At 44.8% G+C, this 25614-nt stretch overlaps 1 protein-coding gene across 5 annotated transcripts in view; it reads right to left on the minus strand.

The window, feature by feature from the left end:
- Window positions 1–8683: 8683 nt before the first annotated feature.
- Window positions 8684–25614, minus strand: part of Irf2 (interferon regulatory factor 2) — a 108744-nt gene continuing 91813 nt past the window's right edge. For all 5 annotated transcript variants that reach the window (XM_085843963.1, XM_021170349.2, XM_021170350.3 and 2 more), the window contains 3 exons: window positions 18079–18243; window positions 11249–11295; window positions 8684–10214 (listed from right to left, as the gene is read on the minus strand). In XM_085843963.1, the coding sequence (XP_085700089.1) occupies window positions 9906–10214; window positions 11249–11295; window positions 18079–18243 (521 nt within the window). In that variant the 3' untranslated portion in view covers window positions 8684–9905. The remainder of the gene's footprint in view (window positions 10215–11248; window positions 11296–18078; window positions 18244–25614) is intronic.

Below are 25614 nucleotides of genomic sequence, written 5' to 3' on the forward strand. Positions count from 1 at the left end.
TAAAAAAAAAAACTTAGATGAATGGGGTTATCTGGCTTATAATTCCAGGTTACAATACAATAGCAGGAAAGATAGACACTTGAAGCAACAGCTGTATCACATTTGAGAGGAATGCAAGAATAAACGTATGTACACCTCATATAGTTAGCTTCCTCTTCTCTTCCACTGTCCAGGATTCTGACGCAAGGGATGGCCTTTCCCATCATGGTCTGGGTCTTCCTACCTCAATTAACTTAATTTTTAAAGAAATCCCTGATAGGCCCACCCACAGGGCAACTTAGTTTGGGCAGTTCTTCACGGACATTCTTATCCTAGGTGGTTCTAGAGCGTGTCAAGCTGACAATTGAAACGGTCCTATTACGCAGTGTTTGGGGATTTCTATTGTGTAACCACCAGGGCTACCTTAAGGAAGGTCTCATCTCTACTTCAGTCACCTAGGCTCTGACCACTGAAACCTCCACTCAAGAAGGATAGCCAGAGCATTAGCCATCACTCTAAACCATTGTTTCTTCAGGGTTCGCCAGCCCTTCACAATGGGTGTCATTATGGGATCCCACGGTTACTTCAACCTGATACCAACAGCAGCTTCTTCCACCTTCAGGGTAGAGCCAGCTCAAGCTGGTCTCATCCCTAGATTACATTCGTTCACTGGAATTCAGTCCCTGACACACTGGGACAGCTCCTTTCCCAAGAAGCTCCACACATCCGTGTCCATCAATTCATTTAAACAGATGCCCAGGCTGTTTAGATGAGATGGCTCAGCACTTAAGATCATGCACTGATCTCACAAAGAACTAATGTTTGGACCATAGGCCTATAACTCCTGCTCCAGAGGACTCCACAACCTCTTCTGGCTTTCACAAGAACCTGCACTTACATTCCTATAACCCACACACCACACACACACACACACACACACACACACACACACACACACACACGTTAAAATAAAAATAAACCTTTGTAAAAACAAATCCTCTTCCTCCTGAAGTTGATCATCCTGTCCTGAGCTAGAATAAGATTCTATTAGAATGGAGAGATAGCGAGACAGCAGGAGTGGATGCAGTGCTAAAATGTTTCTTCTTTCTTTCTTTTTTTGTATTTGCATAATACTTTTGCCTTTTTTAATTAGGTATTTTCTTCATTTACATTTCCAGTGCTATCCCAAAAGTCCCTCCATACCCTCCCCCCCCACTACCCTCCACCCCCCACTCCCACTTCTTGGCCCTGGCGTTCCCCTGTACTGAGGCAGATAAAGTTTGCACGACCAAGGGGCCTCTCTTCCCAGTGATGGCTGACTAGGCCATCTTCTGCTACATATGCAGCTAGAGACACAAGCTCTGGGGTACTGGTTAGTTCATATTGTTGTTCCACCTATAGGGTTGCAGACCCCCTTAGCTCTTGGGTACTTTCTCTAGCTCCTCCATTGGGGGCCCTGTGATCCATCCAATAGCTGACTGTGAGCATCCACTTCTGTGTTTGCTAGGCCCCGGCATAGCCTCGCAAGAGACAGCTATATCAGGGTTCTTAGAACTCACATGATATGTATTCACTGATAAGTAGATATTAGCCCAGAAACTTAGAATACCCAAGATATAAGATACAATCTGCAAAACACATGAAACTCAAGAAGAACAAAGACCAAAATGTGGACACTTTGCCCCTTCTTAGAATTGGGAACAAAATACCCACGGAAGGAATTACAGAGACAAAGTTTGGAGTTGAGACGAAAGGATGGACCATCTAGAGACTGCCATACCCAGGGATCCATCCCATAATCAGCCTCCAAACGTTGACACCATTGCATACAATAGCAAGATGTTTCTTCTTTCAAAATCACTGGGTCAAAGTATCCTGCATCCACAAATCTGATGATAACAATAGCAAAACCTTGCCCTCAATGAAAATTGTATTGATGACGCAGAATGAAGCAAATTAGAATATGCCAATTATCTCCAGTTAGTGTCTTTCTACCTAGCAGGTTTTTTATAAGACGTTTAAAATTTTGTCTAAAATTAAAACTATCGGAAAGTTTTTTTTGTCTCTTCTCTGTTTACAATAAAGAAATTTACTCTTTGATTCCTTTAAACCAGTTCCATAATGGAATTAGTTTTTAAAAATAAAGTTTAAGACACGGGGTTGGGGGAGTTATATAATAAATTATATATATATATATATATATATATATATGTGTGTGTGTGTGTGTGTGTGTGTACATGTATGTTTTATATATATATATGTGTGTGTGTGTATATGTGTATATGTGTATGTATATATGTGTGTGTGCGGTATATATTTATATGATATATAAAGGATACACACACATTACAGTCACTTATATGAAATCAGAGTTCCTCACTGGCAAATTCTTGAATTTACAGGAGTTCAGGAAACTATGGATAATTTGGAACCAATTTTCCAAACTATAGTCTTAGCTATCTTATACACAGAGTACACAGAGGTTATAAATGAGTCTACAGTATGCTCCATATATTACTAGCTTCATCATGTTTAATAATACAACAACCTTAGAAGTAAGGTGTTAACAGATCCACTTTTAGGAATAAACATTTCTTCCAAAATATCAAGCGGGTTTCCTAAACACAGCAATTAAGTAAGCACTACTGAGTACAGGATGCTCTAACTTTAAAAGCCAACTCTGCACTTGATACAGTAGCATCTACCAGCACTTGGAGGCACGGGAGGTCTGAGTTCGAGGTCAGCTTCAGCAGCGTAGCAAATACAGAAAGTCTGAGGCCAGCAAGTATGGGCCTTGTCTTAAGAACAAACAAACATCATCCAGGATGGAGAGATTACCAAGAAGTTAAGAACACTGGCTGCTCTTCCAGAGGTCATGGGCTCAATTCCCAGCACCCACACAGTAGCTTATAACTGTCTGCAACTCCAGTTCCAGGGGATCCCATGCCCCCTTCTTACTTGAGGGCACACCCATAGTACACAGAACACAGACATACATGCAGCCAAAGGGACTATACACATAAAATAATGAAAACATTAAAAAAATTAAAAACTAGTCAAACAAAAAGCCTTATTCTGGTCACTGTGGTGTGTTATCTTTTCACCTCTGCTGAAGTGTGCGGGATAAAGTTGCATCTCTCTGGCTAGTTTCACCACCTTTAGCGTTCTTGCAATGGTTTCTTGAGGTTGACTAGATGTCCTGTGAAAAGCCTGTAACATTTACTCTTGCCTGCCTGTGGTGTGCCCTTCTCTGCTGCTCGGGCTGGAGATCTGGAGCCTTCTTTCTCAGCCTTACTCATGTCCGATCCTAACTGCACGATATGTTATGATATGATATGATATATATATATATATATATGATATATATGATATGATAGTAGTGGGAATTTGGGAGTGAGGCAGAAGCCGTATTCCTGGCTCCACTGAAACCAGTCCCATATGTGACATGGGGCCTGGGAACTCTCTGCAGCACTGGCTCAGTGTTCCATGACTAAAGTCAGCAGTCTCAAGGGAGAGTTGAGGTGGGGCTATGACAGGAACGTTGTGATGAGCCTGCAGCTGATGTGGTGTGGCTACAGAGCTGATGTTTCCCGGTATCCCACCTTCAGTGATGGAAGTGAAGCTAACCCGACAGAGGCCTGTCCAGCTTGCCCACATAAGCACCTGCTTCTCGCCAGTCAATGCCTTCATGCTTAAAATAGCGCCTGTGGTTTTTGCTTCCTGCAACAGAGCACTGCTGATACGAGCCATTTTCCTTCTTTTCCTCTAATTGCTGAGCTTTGTAACTGCCAGCTCTGCAGCCGGCTCTGGACACGTCGAAATGATGGCTCTGAGTATCTCCACAGCCCCGCCTCCCTTGCCCACACTTTATTTCCCTCCGTAGCATTTATTGTCTCCCAAAGATTTCGTTTGTTCATTGGTTGGATATCTCCTATCCACTCAACAGAAGGAGTTCCATTCAGTCGTATGTGGCCTTAGCACTTAAGGCCAACACATACCAGGAACTTCATAGTGTTGAATAAATGACGTCTGTGTCTCTTAGTAAAACATACCCTCTAAATTAATGGGTTAATGATAGACTTATCAACAATACACCTCTAATAAAATGTTGTGAGTGTAACACATGTCTCCTCTGATTTTGGCATTATATGCAGGGAAACTTATTCCTGTGGTTTACCTGAGACAGTCCCGATTTCAACAAGAAAAAAATGTTTCCACCTTTAGCCTCTCAGTTCTGGGCACCAAGATCATTAGTTACCAAATTAAAGTCATCAGCAGCTAAAGGAAAATCACTTAGAAATGACACAACTTTAAATCTATCCTGCAAATAGAAACTTAAACACATGCTAAGCCATCCAGTGGTCTCCTTCCCTTATCATAGCCTGGTTGTCACGTGACCCTCTAGAGTCACTAGTTAGAATTTGAGCAATAGCTTTTGGCTGTATTTCACACTTCCCCCTAAAATTCTAATTTCCCTACAGGCTGACTGTTGTACAGCCAGGACTATGAACCCTCTTCCACATTTCACAGTCACACTAAAAACATGATTTATGGGCTTCCGAGAGCAAAGATGCTGCAGATGAAGATAAGAGCTGCATTTACAGCCCTGGAGAAGGAGAGGGACCCTGGGCAGACAGAATATCACTCTCTATAGAGAACATTTGTCAGTGTTAACACTCAGGGGATAAGGCCTGGCTCATTACTAGTCATAGGAATCACCCCTACTGTCCTCAAACTTCAGGCACATCCTCACTACAATATGTGGGTTTAAATTGTCTTTGCAGTTGTACATTGGGGATTTTGGGGGGCAACAGAAGCAATCCCAGATAGAAGGCCCCTAGAAAGAAGGCCCAAGCCTCAGCCAGACTGAAGATATCTGATGTCTTTTCCCATTGACGGCTCGTGCGGATGCATATGAGTGGTTCCAGTTTTAGTATATTCTTCTCAGCAAAAACTGGAGTTTAGAGATATTAGTGGCCCAGATCTTTTCATCTGGTCCTGCACACAAGGCCGTATCATGTAAGCCACCAATTTTGTGACATTGAACAATGAGTATGTCGGCAGTGACTTTAGTCGTGAGCATCAGGGGTTAAACCAACAGCACTTGGACAACCCAGTGTTCTCCACGGGGCCAGCAATCTGTCTGAATATGTTTACACAGTAGATAGGGAGAAAGTGGCCAAACTTTGTTTAGAGGCTCAGGATACACGCTTTGCTTTCTTTCTGGGGGAACCTGCTGGAAGATTCTAGAATGAGGTCTTCCCAAGACTATATAAACTCTTAACTTTTCATTCATATTTTGTTTATTTGTTTGTTTGTTTTCTGTGGTGCTACGCATTGCACAGGGTGAACTGCACCCCTACTCTAGGCTACGTGAGCTCTCAAACGGTCCCTCCTCTTGATCCGCTCCCAACGAGACCAAAGTTCTTGGACAGACCTAACATTTTTGCTAAAACCAGTTATCAGGCCTGACCACTTCCTTCCTCCCAGACTCTATTTTCGGACAGTGCTTCGGCACCTGTTGTCAGAATGGCCACAGAAGCAAATCTCTTTAGAGTCCTCATTTATGCTCACAGCAAGGCCAGTGATGGCCAAGCTCCAGCAGGATATAGTGTCTGTGTTCTCTAGGGCTGGTCAGGGTACAGAAGCCAGCAGGCTTCAGGAAGAATCCCTCCCTAGCACCACAGGTAGGATTTTTGTATCTCCTTACCCAACGCACCACACACCCAAAGTTCCACACAGCCATCGCAAGCCCTCCTTCTCCAGGTCTGTACCTGGTCTCCAAGTCATTGCTGAAGAGGGTATCTGAGAACCAACATGGTCTTCGTAACACTAACAGTGGTAGGCAGAGGTCGTGTAGGAGATGCTTGTGTGATTGTCTAGTAGGTACATACATGCCTTGTGCCTCTTGGGAAAGTGAGAATGTGATGTAGACTCCACTCAAGGGGCTTTCAGTTCCTGGAGAGATAGAAAAGCACTGTGGTCCCTCTGGGAGGGGTTCCCTGCAGCCTGTACTCGGTGGAGGTGATGCACCCTGGCCCTTTGGCAAGTCAGGTTCCTGTCCCCGTGGCTCTGATCGTTCATCCCGGCTCTAGGTTATACCAAGAGGTGGAGTTTCATGATGAAATGGTTGATTATAACTGCTTAAAACCAGTTTCTGCCTCCTTTCCTTTTCCAAACCCAAGCTAGGAAAAGTATTGGATAGTCTCTGCATGCCAGAGGCCCAGAGGCTTTCCAGCCTTTTTCTAGTTTTTAAATTTTTATTTATTTATTCACTTTACATGCCAATATCAGCCCCTCCCAGCACCTCTTCACGGAGCTCCTTCCCCATTCTTCCCATCCTCCTAGGGTTTTTTTTTTTTTTTTTGTCTATCTGTTTGTCTGTCTGTCATCAGTAAAATTCTGGCAGAAGACTTGGGTTCTGAGTCCCTCCTTTTATTTAGGTCTGTTTGTCCCAAGCTAAAATAACAAGGGGCTTTTAAACCCTAATGAATTCAGCACTGAAAGGACAGCCTCTAGAGACTGGAAGATCTAAAGTTTCACCTCTCAGGTTTGGGGGCAAGAGGCCATTTAGGGCTTAACACTTTTTTTTTTCCATTCACATGGAAAATACATTAAAAAGCACCAACTTGAAAACTCAGAATCCTGAAACCAAATCACTCATCTTCCTCATTCCTAAAATGTCTACCTCGGAGCGGGTTACATGATAGTGCCCTTTGCATTTGGGGAAACAAAGGGGGGAACATTTCAGGGCTTTGATGCTTCAAGGATTTGTATTTCTTAGCCACGTATTTCTAATACATTCAAGTGGACCAAACGCTGCCTTTAACACCTAAATAGGGAAAAGCGGCAATGGTTGAGGATGGACTTATTTAAGACACCCAAACAGCATCTTGGAAGCCCCTTACATCAAGGTGCTCTCTGCTCGCTCCACCTTAATGCTGTCAATGACTCCCCAGATCACAGATGTAAAAGGAACTTTGTTACAGGTGTGACCTATCTACCTGCTTGCTACAGAGAATGGAAGCTATTGTCCCAAAGGCAGTTATAGAGCTACTTAAACACACCCATGGCAAAACCAGTCATAAAAACCATATCGGCACACACAGAGGCCTACTAAATAAATCACGCGTCCCCAGCACTTCCTCAAAGTGACAAGGTCTGGGGCTCCTGTGACTGAGTTGTCCATCTGGTTTGTTTGGCTTCCTGGTGCCCTCCTCCACCCCACCCCCAGGGTTTATGTAACTCACTTGTTTTTCTTCAGCCTTTCAGGAGAATATTTTAAGCATCTGATTGGCAATCGAGGCTTACCTTGAGTATCTGAATTACGTGTCTCTGAATTTGGCTACTAGTCTGGATCCCACCACAGGAATGGATTAGGGCACTGTGGCATGCATTTGGGACCTGCAGGGCTCATTATGGGTGCAGAGAGGGGATAAAAGAGCCCAGGCTATCCTAGGCCTGCTGATGACCATGTGAGTCAGGGCTAATTTCTATTGTGTTTTTGTTGTTTTGCAAACAAACAAAAGAGGATGATTAATGAGATTTTGTTTTAATATAAATTACCAAAAGGGGAGGCTCATATAACTGAAGACCTCATGATTTCTCCTAGGGAATCAAAACAAACACCTCCTACACTGGTCAATCAATAGACAAACCAATCAATCAATAACAATAATAAACTAAACAGAAGAAGGAATAATAGACCACCTGTGTGAGACATTTTCAACAACGCACCAAACAGTAACACCTTTCCGTTGACGTGTGTTCAGGAGCGATAATTTTATGGTCACTGGTTCTATCTGCAGCCACACATAGCAATAGACTTTAAAAGAGCCCTTTGTCCTTTCATAAATTGAAGGGACCTTTTCAAACATTAACTTGGCGATCTTTTCCCAGCCCCCAAAGGTGGCAGGAAGGCAGCTAAGTTTTTAATATCTGAGGATTCGTGGGAGGAGGGGGGGGGTAAGGGAGGTGATGTCCTCAAGGTTAGGGTTGTACCTTGAACCACCAAGGTGTGTGTGTGTGTGTGTGTGTGAAGGCAATAAAGGTAAATTCAAAGGGAAAGAAAATGCATTCCAACTAGGTGATAGAGAACAGTGTTCTCAAAGTCCTACTCACTAAGGGCAGGGCCTTGGTTTAAAGACCCCAGGTCTTAGGAGACAAACAGAAAGGTAGAACCTAATGACTCTTTCCCATTACTGAGAGTGTTTTAACCCTGTGCCCAGGTATGTAACTCAACACAAACTCAAGTCTGTAAGTATAAGCCTACTGATAGGGACAGGAAACCCACCCAGAGGAGTGAACTCTGCTCACAGCGGGAATAATGAGTGGGAAAACGCTCTCTCCAGGGGACCCTCCAGGCTCCACCAGCATCCTGGTCTTGTGTTGCCTAGGTAACCCGAGTATAGAGTCTTCATCTCAGATCACGATTTCTGCCATGTGGAATAGTGATAAACGCCCTTTCTAGACACATCTGTGATGAGCAAAGACGGGAACTCACATAGGACATTCTGCTCAAGGTCCACTGCTGTGGGAGGAGGAATTATTCACAGCCTTACCATAGGACCCTCCTCATTTTCTTTGAGGTTAGCAAAGGAAAGCATGCCGGTCTCCAAGAATAAACACTGTCAGCTTTGATCCATGATTACGCTCTAAGTAGACACACATAAAGCCAGAAGTGATACCCATTAAAATCTTTAACTATATACCATATTCATTTATTATCAATCCACAGGATAATTTGATTGCTACATGAGCTCATAAAAGTTTTTTTTTTCACCTTTACAAAATTAAAAAAAAAAAAATGTGCCACAAGGGATGTAATAACAACTGCTGATGAACGGGAAAAGGAATCTTAAAATTATAAATTTGCTGTAGAAAAGATAAAAAACAATTATATTTTATTTAGAATTTTTTTTTACCTTGAATAAAATATTCCCCTTGTATAAAAAAATAAAAAAGCTTGCTCTGGTTAGAATTAGAGTATTTTCCGTCTTCAGATCTGGGAATTTGCATAATATTTCCATGACAGTTTTCCTTTGTACCGCGTGCCATTCAAGCATAGCAGATTAGAAAGATTTTTTTTTTATTATTCAAGCAGTCTTAAAATGGGACAGCGGTGAAGAAAGTCATTTTCTTCTCCTCCTCCTCCTCCAAGATGTAGAGCCTTGCCTTTGAGGAGAGGAAACTGGAGGAAAGGAACAGGGTGGGCTGGGGTAGACTGGGCTGAGGAGAGAGGCGTGGGTAATGGGCTAGGATGGTGGAGTTGGGGAGGAGTGGGGTGGGTGGTGGGCTGGGATAGAAGGGGTTGGGAGGGAAAGGGTAGGTAGGAGGTTGTGATGGGATTGGTTGGGGGGAAGGGGCACATAGAGAACTGGGATGGAGGGGTTGAGGAGGGGGGGTAGTGGGGTAGTGGACACAGAAGGGGTCGCCGAGTGTGCTGTGAAGGAGAGCAAGATTACAAGAAGGCCTATTGTAAGTGCTTCAAGATAAGGTGCAGAAGCAGCCCGCAACATTGCTCGTACTGCCCTATGTACATATTCACAAGAATAAAAAAATTCCAGCTAGTTCACATTTTCTCCTCCGTTCTGAGGCATCCACTCCACCATGCTGGCCTTGACTGTAGGCAATGCAGCACCTCCACTGCCCGTGTGGCTGTTGGTCCTTGAACTTGAGGGAGTAGCCCTGGCAGATCCAGCAGGTTCTAGAGATACGCATCTACCAAGGGGGGGGGCGGCTGGAGTCCTGAGTTAAGAAGAAGCTCCAGCTCAGGAGTTGGACACAGCAATCAATATTCTATCGTCAAGGCTTTCTCCCTTAGATGTGTCTAAGATAGGTATCATAGAGGAAAAAAATAATATAATACAAACAAAGAACAACACAAGGCTAAGAAATCCCAACAACCACCAGGGAGAGTCAAAGGCTTAACAGCTCTTGACACGGGCCTGGGTGATATCAGATGTCTTCTTGATGACACTGGCCCGGGTCTCCCGGTCTGGCCGACTGCTGCTGGGCGTGGGGGTCACTGGGGCAGGAAGGGGAAGGTCTGTAAAGGGGGGCCAGGAGCTGTTGTAAGGCATCGGACAGCTCTCCTCTTTGATGGTGACCTGCAGATCTGGCTTGTTGGAGGTGACAAAGGTCGCCATGCTGGGTAGCAGATAGGTGTTCCGTGTCCCCATGTTGCTGAGGTACTGCTTGCCTTCGATGCTCCTCTTCCTCCAGTGTGGTCTCCCCTTCCAGAGAAAACAATCAAGATACATTGCATTCTTTCCCTTCTGCTGAATGGCACAGGCGAAACAATGCCTTCTCTTACTTTTCAAGGGAATGCCCATGAGCTATCCCTGGTCAAGACTGTTCTACAAAGACACAGAACAGGATGGCATCTTGGCTCCTATGCTCAGCCTGTCCAGGCTTGGCACTGGGTAGTGTCCAGCCATAATGGATGGCCCAACCTAATGAGTTACCCTGCCTTTTCAGAGGAATAGAGTAAGGAGCTTACAAACAAACAGCAAATGCCTTTTGATTGCTTCTTAAATGGGTGGAACGGAGACACGGGTGTTTTTGAGCCACAGTTGGCCTTACTGGTTGCCAAGGAGAAAAGGGACCAAAGGTCCTTGAAGAAACCAGATCATGAAATACGCCAGCATGGCTGCCTACTGTCCTCTCAGAATTCCCAAATTTGGAATATTAGGAATTCTAACAAACATCAGCTTCTCCTCCAACCAATCCCTGTTCTCCCCATCAGCTTGAGAGCCACACTTCCTGCCATTGTGTGAGCCTGGCCGAGGGAAGCTGGAAGCAGGTGGGTGGGGAGCAGAGACTGGACACACACCCTCTCTGTGGGGCCACTGAGGAAGGGACCGAGCTGTAAGGAGATCGTTTTACTCAGCTCTCTCTGTTCACTTGCTTACTTCTTTCTGTTCACTGCTTGGGCTGGTCAGGCCATTCTATTTCTGTTGGCAAATCAGGATGTTTACAGCCAGAAGAATATCAACATTTCCTGGCCCTGACTTCGAGTTCCTCTTCCTGCCATGTTATACTCATCTCTCTTCTGAGGGTCACACTCTGCTTCCCCCACCCCCTACCCAGCACTTCATTTTAAGATTAGAATAAAAAGCTAAGGTGAATTGTAGGATATGGATGTTCTCTGTCTCTCTCAGTTTTTCTGTCTGTCTGTCTGTCTGTCTGTCTGTGTCTGTCTGTCTGTCTGACACACACACACACACACACACACACACACACACACACACACACAAAACTGGCTTACCTCTGCGTTCTCTTCATCACTGGCCACACTGTCGGTAGTTTCGCTTTCTGTATAGAAAGAAAAACGGTCTTGTTGCTCAAGCTATTTTGAGGCTGCAGGAAGTGTCTTTAAAACCTATGCCAGGACTTCAGAAATAAGAAACTACACGTACCCTCTCCCTCCACTTTGTAAGGTCAAGCACTTCCACATGAAACAAGCTGGAGCGAATTTCAATTCTCTGCTTGATCCCCTAAGAGGAGTGGGCTTTGGGGCTGAGTGAGGAGGCTCACTTTCCAAGGCTATGCTGCCAGAGTCCTAGCCTCCCAGGGTGGAGTGCTGTGCCCAAGGCACCACCTCCCCACTGAAGTTCTGTCCACAAGAGCACACCATCTTTTCTTCTAAACCATGTTCTCTTGTCACATGAAGTCCAAGAAGCCTTCCTGTATCTCTCCTGTATCATCCTCCTCTTAGATTTATAGAGATCCAGCTTCCACTGGAGTTAAAGTAGGTGGCCATGTTGCAGATGCCCCAAGCCCTTCGCTGAGCCTTTACTGTTTTTGGAACCTGTCCTCCTCCATTTGGATAGGAGCTGCGACTTGCTTTTAGCCAACAGAACACATCAACGACGTAACTATTATATGAACAAATTCATGTCATCGTGTAAGATTCAACCTGTCTTTCATGGATGCTCTCTTGCCTGCTGGCAGTGTTAGGGAGGCCCATGTGGCAAATTTAAGCTAAGGGCTGCTTCCAGATAAAAGCTAGCAAGAAACTGGGAATCTCTGTTCTTCCCCACTTGCAAGGAATCCAGTTCTGGTCAATGCCGCGTGAGGCACTGGCTCAACAGCTGAGTCTCAGACGAGTTGCAGTACTAGTTAATGCCTAATGACAGGTTAGCAAGGCTCTGCTGCAAAGGACCCAGCTAAGCCATCCCTGGATTCCCAACTCAGAGGCTGTGAGTTTTGTACTGTGGTAAGCCATCATGTTTAGGGTCATACAGCTACAGAGCAATAGATAATATAAACCCGATTGGACCTGCCAGCTATGTGACACAGAGAACAGTTCTTAACCACAGTGAGCTACAGTTGCCTGCTACCTTCCAGAGAGGATTAAATGATGAGGGAGAGGGTGTTTTTTTCAGTGTTTAACAACACTCCAAAGTTAATGCATAGAGGGTAGAACATCTAAAGTACACAGTACTTGTAAAGATCTATGGCTCAGTTTGCTGGAGTCTTTTATCCAGGTCTTGCTCATCCCCTACCAAGACCCTAAACCAGAGAAAAGCTGTTATCATCTGGCAATATGTTCTCTAGCTCCTTCTATAATCTTCTGCCCTGGTTTCAATGGTTCCAGGCAAACTAGAACCTTTTCCATCATTCAGAGCATAGCCCAGAGTCCAGGCTCTCCAAATATAGCAAATTAAAGAACCAGTAGACAACCAGTAGACTGCCCCCCCTTCCCCATCCCACCTTCACCCCAGTGCATTCCTGAAACAGACAACAAGCATTCGAGATCCAAAAGTCTCCTCCAGGAATGAGTGTGAGTTACTCTCAGCCACTGTTCTCCAGAGACTTCAGACAGGCCTGGGAGATTGCCACCAGCTGACTAAACTCAAATCTTTGCCCCTCCACCTCACAGTGTTCTGACCAAAACATCCCCATGTATGTGGGGGGGGGGAGTTACAAATCCCCTAGGTCTTGGCTGACAGTGATCTGAGCTAAAGAGACAAACTGACAAGAGGCACAAGAAATGTTTCCAGGCAGAAGTAAACCAAGACCAGAAAAGGAAACTTCTCTCCAAACACAAAAGCCACATCAGCTCAGCCTCCAGAGGACACAGGACAGCCACTCCCAAGAGGAAGAAAAAAATGGGGAACAGAGATGTTGAGAACCTTGGCAAGTGGCGGACTGAGTCAGCAGAGGGGAGAAAACAAAACTGAACTTCGGATCCCAGAGTCGCAAACAGCACAGAGACTACCTCGCTGCTGGCAAACCTTCAAGAGCTCCTTCCTATTTTCAGGCTTGGCTTTGTGCTCTGAAGCCTAAGTTTCCCTTCCTTCCACAAGGACCAGACACACTCTCCTCCTAATGCCTCCGTGTAAATCCTAAAGTCTCCTGTGCCTTTCCCCTTCAAGTAAAATCGAATACACAAAGACATCAGGCACACTTGGGAAGGCAGGGGATCGAAAGAAAGAAGCTGTGGTCGTCAGGGTTCTAGGATCCCACAAGCCCAGTCCATAATTGTTGGAAGCTTTGGAAGTTAGATGCTAGGTTAAACTCCTTGGTAAGACTTTGAATATACCTGGAAGGGGATAAGAACCTTAATGTTCTGTGAGTACCAGCATTCAACTGGAGGAATAAAGTTTCGGCTAAGTAAAGGCACGCATACTCTGTCTGCCCTTGTGGATACAGACGCTGACTGGAGAGAATCATTTCTAAATTAAGTTCAACGGTCTCTGGTGTGCTTATGGAACCTCTCGCCACTTCAGGAACTGGGCATAAGGGTTTGCATCTTAACTGTCTCCCAAAGGCTGGCGTGTTGAAGATCTGGTCCTGAGATGACAGTGACACTGGGATGAATTGGAAACTTGTAAGAGGTGAGACCATCTCACTCACACCTATGCAGGGGATCATGGGGCCCCCAGCTCCTTCCTGTCTTTCTTCCCCTTCCCATCCACCATGGTCTGACCAGCTTTGCTCCACACCACATGGTTTTAGCCACGCTGTTCTGTTCCACCACAGTCCCAAAGCAATGGGGCTAAGTAACTACAAGCTGAAATCTCTTGAAACTGTGAGCCACACCACTGTCTTGATCTCTTTTAAAACAGATTGCCTCTCATGTTTTGTTACAGCAGCATGGAGCGTGCTAAGATACCAGTCTCTAACGCCGATTCTTTTTGAGAAGGCGGCCTTGAGGGGCCTTCAGCCTCGGAGGTGCAGGGTTTCCTCAAGCTCGATTTCAGATGAATGGCACTTTTTAATAACCATCACTGAACAGTCTGCTCCAAGTCGTCCTTTCTGTTCTCTGGATTTTTGTCCACCATTTCCAGAATGACTTTTTACAAGACAAATGAGCTCGCTGTAGCCGAGGCTTCCAGATCGATGCGACTGCCAAAATGTCAGTGTGCGTTATGTCACTTCCCTCTTTTATTAGTTTGGATACTTTTCAAACTGACTTCCAATACAATGGGATAAAGATGATGGAAGTCACTTTGCACGAGTGGTCAGAATAAGCTGAAATATTTACACAGTAGTAGCAGACACAGGAATAACTGATTTAACCTTTCCGGCCCGTTTTTCAACAAGCAGCTAAAAGGGAGGAAAGTGACCAGGACTTGGACCAGATGACCTCACGGGCTCTCCCAGAGCAACAATTCCAGAAATCTGCCACTTCAGGCCAACTCTTAGCATCCGCCTTGGAATCCAGATTGCCATAGTTACCTCAAGAACATTCCTGAGAGGAGAGGATATATTTCATGGAACACTTTATTGTATTATGTTATATCTGATATATATTTTCTGGAAGGCTCTCTTTCCACCAAATCCGATCAGCATTGATTTCTCTCCATATAATTTCCTCAGTTATGTTGACATGGAAGACGTAACTGATCACTCGGTTACTCAAATCAGTGTGTTTTTAGTCTCCACACCGCTAAACCTTTGCCTCAATTATGACATTCCTACAGTTCCCGGAAGGATGGTGGCTGGTTGCCCACACAGCCTATTTTCTCTTGATTATACAACCAATTAATTCTTATGCTTCCTACTCAAACCTGTTTTCCACCTCCTCGCTGCTGAATCACCATGATGGCTTTCTTTTACTAAGCCACCAACAATCTAGTTAGATCCTAAAAAGATGAGGCATACAGCCACATCAAAATATAATGAGGGCTGGGTAGACCAGTGGTGGAGCACTTGCTCCAGCACACCAAAGCCTTGGCTTTGATCTCCAGCACAGCAAAACCAAGTAAGTAAACAAACAAACAAACAAAGTGACTACGCCTTATGCCTTAATGCTTCTTCAAGGCTGGGCTTTGAAACATACTTCTGCACTATGAAAATTTACCAGTTAAAGAATTTTTTTATTATCTTACACTATCTGATGCAAATACTTCCTTCCGCCCAAAGACACTGTCTCAACTCCTTGTCACCCCAACGGTTAAATCAGACACCAGAAGACAGAGCTGCAAAGTTGAACGTGGCTTTGCGATACTCCTAGTGATCCGCTGATTGTATTTCAGTGATTCCCTAGAGGAAGAATAGTCAGAAACAGGTTCCAAATGAAAACCATTTTCCCCTGAACAGGCAGAGGGAGGTGGCTGACGTTTGGATGAACAGTCCGCACAAAGGAACTCTTCCGTGAGCAACAAGCAGACAGCCGATGCGACTGACGGCCATACAATGAAAGGATGAGAAGAGACAGCTACAGAATGTTATAAACTTTCAACACTTGAACTAGCAGAGAACTTTCCATCACATCTCCGAGTCCAGGGAAGAACCAAAGGGAAAGATTTTCGGCCCTATCCATTAAGCTTCCTCTACAAGGACTCTGGAGACCTCCAGCAATGGAAACAAGAGATGAACCAAAGAGGAGGCTAGGAAGCTGGGCTCTCCCAGAAATTTCACGCTACCTCTCACCCCGGACGGAGCCAAAACCCATCCTTGGAAATCTATGCAAATGTCCCAGAATGCATGATGGAATTTTTATTTCTCTCTACACACATCAGCTGTTCTCAGAATGCCTCTGCTAAGGCGGAATGCCACTGCCCACAGAACAGCAAGCAGGTCTTTTCAAAAATCACCAAGGAAACCTCATACAACAGGTAAAGCAGCTACATTAAGGCTCCCTCCCTGTCAAGCCCCAACTCCTGCTTAAGCCACAACAGCAGCTGGGTGACTTAGAAGAAAGCCATGGATTTAGCCTTAGCATAAACATTTGGGCCTACCCTCTCTGGTGGGTCCTTTGACAGTCGAATGAGACTACAGCTTGTGATCCCCTGTAGCACTGGGCTGTGTGGTTAAGAACATCAGACACTACGTCACTAGTTTTTCATTCCTAGACTCACATTAGCCTTGAAGTTCTCATTTTTGAAAGGAGAAAACGACATTTATTCCTTTGATAATTAAGCAAGCCAACCAGTGCCAGTTCTTACAGGCATTTAGCACAATTCCCAGAGCACCGTAAACATACAACAAAGGAGAGAGTTACTAGGCCCTGGCAAAGACCATAAAGAGATGGACGCATCTAAGAGTTCAAACTATGTCTGATAAATAAATGACTGGCAGCAAGTTGTTAACAATGGTAAACCTGTGTTATATGTATTTTACCACAATTCAGGAAACAAATAAAAAAGAAACCTGGCAGCTAGGTGTGCCTCTCCCAGCCTTGAGCAGGCTGAACAGACCTTGAACGCTTGCTGAAATAGACCTTACTGACTGACATTGGTGGAGTCACCTGCCTTGGTTGCACATGCAAGTTCCCACAGAAACTTAGAAGAATAGACTGCCCACTGACCTTGCTTTGCAACATAATCCAACTGAAACAAAGGATGGGGTCTGTGGGCTTGCCCTATATAAACGCAGTGCTGAATATTAAACTTGAAGCCTTGATCGGAACCTTGTCTCGGTTTCATTCTTTTATCACCTCCCCCCACCCATCTCTTCTTCATTTCCAGCCCCCTTTTCAGGTAAGCCCAGTTTGTCCATGGCCACTGGATGACTACAGTTAGGGAATATGAGGTTAATCTATCTGCTGGTAATTTACAAATACCTGATGTTGGGATGAACTCTGCCACGTGAGTCTGTGCTATCATCACGTGGGCTCCAGAGATGGCAAATAAGTTTAGGGAGAAGGCAACCCATTTGGTGGAGCTGACTGGCCTTTCCCATGCCCTGGCCTCTGCTTTAATAGCTCTGTTTTAATAGCTGCAAGCAATAACAGTGACTCGGGAGTTAGATTTTCTAATTGTGACTGAGTTCCAAAAGCTTAAATGGAGATGGTCAGGAAGTGTAAGATGACGGAATGCCCATGGCAAAAGGAGCCGCCATTTTCTCAGTTCGTTTCTAGTCCTGCGACTCTGTCAGGACTTAGATTGCAGTGATAGGACCTGTACCCAGGAGAAGTAGAAATGAGTTCAGTTCAACTAGAAGCAGCCCTATATAGAAAGGGAAGGAAGAGGGAGGGAGGGGAAGAGGAAGGGAGGGAGGGAGAGAGAGAGAGGGAGGAAGGGGAAAATATGTAGAAGTGGCAAGAAAAGCCAGAAAAATGGGTTGGATTTAGCAATGACCTCAAAGCTGAAGACTGAGTTCTAGTCCTGGCCAGGACACTTTGTTGGCCCGGTGACCTTGAAAATAATTCTTTTACTTGTACAAATGGAAACTCTAGAAAAGATTTCTGAAGTCCTATCTGCCTAAATAAAATCAATGTTCCATCAAACCACTCTGCCTGCCAAATTCTGTTACCTTGGACAAATGGATTAGTGGAGTGGATTTTTAACTCCTACGTGCCAGTTCTTTCTGGGTCCCTGCCAGTTCTCAGTATATCCTTTGTTGTATGTTTATAATGACAATGAAGCATTTATCTCAGGAAATGCTATTGTAGACCTAGATGAACCATTATCATGGGCAATCAAGTAAAGGAATACCATGAGTGCATCTTTTAACAAAAGTGTCCCAAGACACTGACAAAAACACAAGAGTAAGACTAATTCCACAGTAGCAATTCTCATACAGACCAGAGATCTCCTGTGGTGTGGTGAAACAGGGTGATGCTAGACTTGTAGTTTGTTCCCCATTCAGTCTCCAAGTCACACACACACACACACACACACACACACACACCACTCCACTTACCTGCGTAGGAAGACACAGGAGAAATCTGTAGAGGGTAAAGCTCACTCATGCTGACTGGCTGGTCATCACTCTCGGTGGTCACTTCTACAACCTGGCAGATGTCTGGCGGGTTAGTGACGATCTCTTGATCCTCAATGTTGTTGTCCAGATGGGACTGTCCTACAACTTCAAAGGACAGGAGACCATCATCCCTCAGAGTCTCTTGACATCATGATTACACCACACTCCCCAAACAGAAAACCTTCCTCAGCTCAGGCAGGCTGCCAATTGGGGTTCAGATTTCACACCTCCCCATGCCACCTGCCAGGAAGCTGACAATCAAACTTGAGTTCTCTGTTAATAATCTGCAACGGGTTGGCCCAGGTGTGTCGCCAGGGTACTTGTGGATGGTACATCCTGGGGACAGTGTCCGGAGTCTCAAACTCAACCTGGTCATAGCCAAGACCTCAGGCTGCATCTTGACCAAATCTCAGGCCAGCTATCCTAGTGCCTGACACACAATGTACTTCTGTTCTCTGCTGTTGTTCTGCAGGAAGATGCTACGCTTGCTTTCAGGATTCTGGGGTCTAGACAGACACGGTCAAACCTTCACAGGAAGGCAAAGACACAATACACTCACTGAGCCATTTCTGGCAGATTGGAAAGGGGAAGCCCCGTTCATACTTTCTCCTGATCTGAATATAGCTGACTGTCCAAAACATCAGAAAGATGAAGTGGTTCCCTGATTCTAACGAATCCTAATAGCATTAACTGCCCAAACACTGATAAGATGAATCTAATTAAGCTCGGTCTGAAACTGCCTCTATTTTTTTTTAAATTCAAATCAAATAAATTTAAATTCAAATTATTTTGGTGAAGAGAACAAATGGCAATAAAATCCCCAGACTCAACTGATCCATCTACCACACAGCCCTACACAAAGGCTCAGGGAACATCACAGAAGAGAGGGCAGCAAAACTGTAGAAGTCAGAGGACCATGGCGTCTGCTGTAAGATAGTGTACTGGCTAGTTTTGTGTCAACTTGACACAGCTGGAGTTATCACAGAGAAAGAAGCTTCAGTTGAGGAGATGCCTCCATGAGATCCAACTGTAAGGCATTTTCTCAATTAGTGATCAAGGGGGAAAGGGACCTTGTGGGTGGGACCATCTCTGGGCTTGTAGTCTTGGGTTCTATAAGAGAGCAGGCTGAGCAAGCCAGGGGGGGCAAGCCAGTAAAGAACATCCCTCCATGGCCTCTGCATCAGCTCCTGCTCCCTGACCTGTCTGAGCTCCAGACCTGACTTCCTTTGGTGATGAACAGCAGTATGGAAGTGTAAGCCGAATAAACCCTTTCCTCCCCAACTTGCTTCTTTGTCATCATGTTTGTGCAGGAATAGAAACCCTGACTAAGACAGATAGGTTCCTTTAAGAAAGACAGGAAACTTGCACCAATGAAATCTCAACAATATGGTTAGCTAAAAAGTCCTGAAGAGAACACAAGCAGCCGACCCAACACTGTAGATGGCGGAAATCTTATGTGGTTCCCACCTCTAGGTAATGACTACTGGGGGGGGGGATCAGTTTTCTCACCTAACTGGTTATCCCTAAACACACACACACACACACACACACACACACACACACACACACACAACACTAAATGGACTTAGAAGGGGGTACTTATGCAACTTTATGCAAATATAATTAAAGAATAAGAGGTAAACAAACTAAAAATAAAATTTTTATTTGGGGACAATAATCAATTTATATATGGTTGTAAGAAACGATACAGAAAGATCCTGTCTGGATCCTTCACCCAGTTTCCTTTAGGCAACACCTTGTGAATCCACTATGTCCACCACAAGAATGACAATCCACCATCCTGTGAGGTTTGCCGCATCACTACCTGGATTCCTTGCTGTGTGGTGAGTGCATGTGTCTCCTTGTCATTTTATCACATACAATGTTTCATGTTCCGACCACCACAGCTGTCAAACTGACTTCACGGCTGCAGGTGCCTTTGTAGTTCTGTAACCTTCACTATTCTTCTTCAGTCCCCTCCCGACCATCTCTTGTCCCTGGCAGTCACCAATCTAGTCCACTTTTCTGTCACTTCCGTCATATGAAAGATGTTATACATATAGATCCATACAGCGATCCACTCAGCTTGGCTTTTGTACTTAGCATAATTCCCAGTGAGCCACCAGGCTGTGTGCAGCCATAGCTGGCTCTCTATTGCTGGTGTATAGCGTCTGCTGTTTAACTACTGCAGACTGTTGGAGAACATATTCCATCTGTTTTAACTAGCCGCCCGCCCATCGAAGGATGCCCGGGTGCATACCAGTCTTTGCCTAGTACAGGCAAGGTTCCTGTGAACATTTGTGTTCAAGTTTTCCACAAACATGTTTCCACTTCGCTGGGATAAACATCGGAGAGTGTAATAGCTGGCTCTTACGGAAATTCCATGTTTAGTTACACAAGAACCAGCCAAAGGGTTTCTCAGGGCGGCTGCGTGTTTCACACTCTCCCCAGCAGTGTCAGCATGAGTTAATGTGTCTGTGTCCTTGCCAGCATTTGCTCTTGCTAGCATTTTTATTTTGACCATTCTTCTAGGTAAATAATGAAAATTCACTACATCTTTAATTTCAATGACTCTGGTGCTATGTTCTAATTTAAAAAAAAAGAACAAAACTGAGCGAGCATATACTCTTGTTGACAGCAGACTGAATAAAATGTTCCTGGAAATTGGCTGCAATTAGTAAAAGAGAAGTAAGCTGGGTGTTAACGCGTTTTCCAGAGGTCATCAAAGCATGAGGCAGCCATAATCAACATTGTTCTTAGGCACTTGAGGTTGTTTGAACATTTCTGTCATCAGAATGAAGCATCAATATCCTGGTCCCAACAAAGGAACTGGGTCACAGAGGGGCAGAAAGACGTCCCCACACTGTGAGCCCTCACAGTGTGGTTCTGCACAGCGCTCTGTTCCTCTCTGTTTCCCATCCCTCTCCAACTGCGAAATGCTCAGTTTTTGCCAAAAGAGGCCACACTCCATCCAGTCTCCCTAAAACATCATCGACTGTCAGCAGCTCTGGCTTCTGCCACTCAAATCATCTCTCTGGCTGACGGATTATTTGTAAATTTTAGAACACTAGAAAGATTTATTTGATTACTAAGTGTATGTGTGCGTGTGAGTGTAAGTAGCGTCAGTAGCTACAGGCTTCATATTCCCTTGGAGAGTGAGGCACAGACAGTTGTGAGCTGTGCAACATAGGTACTGGGAACTGAACTTAGGTCCTCTGCAAGAGAAGAACACCCTCTTAACCACAGAGCCATCGCTTCAGCCCCAGCATTTTTAAAACATTTACATGTTCTGGGCTTGGTGGTGTATATCTTTAATCCCAGCACTTGAGAGGTAGACACAGGAAGATCTGAGTTCTAAGCCAGCTGGTCTATGAGTACCAGGCCGATCAGGGCTACATAGTAAGACACTGTCATAGATACATATGCTCATATGTGAGCACGTGTGTGTGTGAGTGTGTGTGTGTGTGTGTGTGTTTCTGTACAGTCCAGAAGAAGGCATCAGATGCCCTGACCTTTGTGAGCCTCCTAGCACGGATGCAGAGACTTGAACTGAGGTTCTCTGGAAGAGCATCCCTCCTGTCCCAGGCAGATTTAATTTTAAGGTACTTTCTGTTCTAACTGCTATCGGAGAACAGTAAAGATGTTGCTGTCTGGTTTCTACTCATGGAAAGCTCAAGAGATGGTGGGAACTCATAGGATCTTTAGTAAAGTGAGGTTGGGAAAGGGAACCATGGTGACAATGTAAGCACTGAATGCCAGAGCACACAGAATGGAAGGAAACTGGATACTGCTTGCATTTTCTTGGCAGTGAAATAATTAAAGAGATGAAAGAGAAACCATATATAGGAGGCAGAGTCCAAAGACATTTTATACTTAAATGTATGGTGTTTGGGAGGGGGCAGTTGTGTAATTCACTCGTCCCTGAGTGCTGGCACTGAACTCACAGGTATCCTCTCCCCCACCCCTCAAGCAAAGGGAATGAAAGAGGAACAGGAACAGAGAAAATGGCAGTATTTATCCTACAGAAAGTCCTACAAAGTAGGTAGGTGACAAGAAAAACCAAGCAGAGGGATGTGTGTGTGTGTGTGTGTGTTTTGTATGTATGTACTTGTGTGTATATGCATGTGTGCATGTGTTTTGTATGTAATTGTATATTTGTGTGTATGTGTGATGTGTATATGCATATGCATATATCTTTTGTATGTATGTGTGTACATGTGTTTGTGTGTGTATGTATGTTTTCATGTATGTGTGTATGTGTGTCTATGTAGGCTTTTGTGTGTGTGTGTATAGTGCATGAGTTTGTGTGCATGTGTGTGTTCATGCATGTGTGCATGCATGTGTGCATATGTATGTGCATGCATGTGTGTGTGTATACAGTAGATGCATGAAGCATACAGAACAATGGAATTAGGGTCCTACAATTAACTTTATTTAAATCAAAGCCCCTTTCACTGCAGTGCACCAAAGCTCCTTCCTTCTTTTGCTGTCATCCCTAACAGAACAGCAGCAGGAAGCTGGCTAGGACTATAAACAATGGCCCAGCTCAGGTATCCATTGCTTCTGTCCTTTTGTTCTCCCAGGAGTATTCTTTCTCTCTGTTCTCTTCCTCACAAAGCCCAGCTTAGTTATCCAAGCTACTCAGACAGGTGGAGTGCCTGCTCAGCACAGACGCTGCTGTCTGGTTCTGGCAGGGGCAGGGTGGATGCAATGGAGACAAGGATCAGGTCTGTAACAAGTCTAGAGGGCGGCAGGCCAGCAAATAACCACCTAGGGTGAGAACAGAAGATGGAGAACACGGAAAAGAAAAAAGCAAGGGACAAAATCAAAGGGACATCCAAGCTGAGGAAGACAAGTACTGTTTTTCCAGCTAGAAAACCAAAGTCTTCAATAAGGTAGGACCAGAAGAGATGAAGCTGAGTGTGTTCTGGGCACTGCTCAGATGGCCCTGTTTCCTAGAGCCCTTCCTGAGCCCGACCCACAGATTCACTTGACCTTCCCCTAAGCATTTCTCACACCCTGCAAATGGAGCTCAGCCCAAAATGGCATGAGCTTGTAGCACATCCCGGTTTTCTGCCTCGGTTTCTGGTTAACTCTATGTGGCTTTACTTGACCTTTCATTTGTATGTGCAGCATCTCTCAAGAGCTGAGAGATACTCTAAGCCCTTCCTGGACTCCATCATGGCCCATGCTCACAGCTGGCACCAGCAAAGAAGCTCAACGGACTTCTTTATCAACACATAATTAGTGAAGGGATCCAGACTCCAGACCTCGCAGCTGCAAGGAGTCTTTCAGGAGTTAGTTCAGAACAACTTGCAAATATGGGGCACGCCAATCAATGCTTTCTAGCAAATGTCAAGACTTGCAGCGAGTGGGATCACTTAAATTGTCCAAAATGATAAAGACCCAAGAGGCTATATTGCTATGACGAGTTAGGGTTAAAAACATTCTTAATGGATGAGAAAATTCTGTCTTGTTGCTGCTTTTGCTTGGTACTAGTGACACAACCAAGTGCATTTCTGTAAACTCATGGGAGAATCGTGGGTCTGGGCATCTAACTTAGTGGTAAAATGTTGAATTATACACCTAAAAGGAATTAATTTTGTATTCTCTTTCATTTAATGTACATGACTTGAGAGTAAACGCAGACAAGTAGCTCTGCTTAAATTATTAGTGGATCCTGAACACTTGCTACTAGGACAGACAGCTAAGTGTCTGCCTTCTGGGGCTAAGAACTAGATAGTCTATACAATTATCATCTCTAAGGCCAAACTTCCCACATAGGTCTGTGCTATTTTGAGAGGAAGGTGAGGTCCTCCATCCACTCAAGGATGAGAGCCCTCTGGAGACGTCCCAACTCTCAACTGCAGGCCCTCCATAGAAACAGGGGAACCCCCATATCTGAGAAGCTCTGTGGGTGTGTGTAGGTGCAATCAGTCATCTGCTTCTTTCCAGGGCACACCTCTAGGTACTGGATAATGAGTAACCTGACTGAAAAACAGCAATAAAATCCGACTTTCGGAGCACACCCCCTGAAAAGCCTCCCAACTCAACCCTATAAGGAAAACACACAGCAGTTATGACCCTCACTTTAGACAGTGTGTGTATTATATATATATATATATATATATATATATATATATAAAACCGAGCAAAGGGCATCGGCTAGAACATGACAGGATTTAAGAACAGCATTACTTTGGCTCCAAATTTCAAGTCCTTTGTGACAAGGACTCCCTACATAAAAGCAGCCCAGATAGTTCAAACTGAGCTCTTCTTACTCACCAAGCCCTCCTGAGACAAAACCTTTCAAATCTCACCTTAATGAATCTTGGACTCATGGACAACAGAGAAGCCATTTCTTCTCAATGGCTTCCTGTTTGGTGCCAGAAATTGTCCACTGGGTCAGCAAGCAAGATATCCACCAAGCTTGTCCAACCGAGTAAGGTCAGTCCCTCATGCAAGGTCACCCCCCCGGGAATGTAACCTTATCGGAGTCTAGTTGCTAAGGATCTCAACAGTATTATTATTCATAGCCAGTTAGCGATGGACAGACCGGTTTGATTGCTTAAAAGGTCATTCTTGCTTTATTAAGAATTGTTGAGTTGGTGTAAGGCCCCATCTGAGAAAGCAAGCTCTCAGGCTTCAGATAAACTGCCTTAAAGCAGGGACTATTGGAACCAGAAAGGCCCTTGAGGGGAACTGCTCCTATCATTTTACAGTTTGAAAGGCTGAAAGGCTGGGGTGAGGTAAATTGCCAGGGTTACCAGGTAGCTACAGGGCCATGCAATGAACTGACTGACTCTGCATGCAAAAAATAGACGATCCACATCACACCATAAGAAGAAATGTATTAGAAAGTTTGAGGGCTAAAACTGCTAATACTGGCCCTGCTGCGATGACACAGCCTACAGGGATAAACTTCTCCTACTCAAATGCATGTTAATTTGATTTTGGAAATGCAGTCATCCTATATCCCCTCTAAACAGAGGGTGATCAACTGCCTGTTTTATTTGAGCCTCACAACCCCATGAAGTGGAATCTCTAGCCTCACCTTCATTTTCTATAACATTGTACCTTTCCATTTTACAGACAATAAAGTATGCGCTGCTTCCGACTTGCATATACACTGTGTGGTGGTTTAAATAACGATGGCCCCCATAAGCTCATAGGGCACTCTTAGGAGGCATGGCCTTCTTGAAGCAGGTGTAGTTATTGGAGGACGTGTCACTAGGGGCTGGGGGGTTTCAGAAGCTCAAGGCAGGCCTAGTGGCTCACAGACTTCTCCTGCTGCCTGCTGATCCAGATGTAGAACTCTCAGCTCCCTCTCCAGTAGCATGCCTGCCTGCATGCCACCATGCTTCCTATGCCATTGACGACAATGGACTGAATGTCTGAACTGTAAGCCAGCCCCAATTATTTGCCATTTGTTTCTTGTCTCTTCCCAGCGATAGTACCCCTAAGGCACACTGAGTC

The sequence above is a fragment of the Mus caroli genome, unplaced genomic scaffold (genome assembly GCF_978045245.1).
Source record: "Mus caroli unplaced genomic scaffold, Mus_caroli_1 scaffold_10, whole genome shotgun sequence".
NCBI lineage: Eukaryota > Metazoa > Chordata > Mammalia > Rodentia > Muridae > Mus > Mus caroli.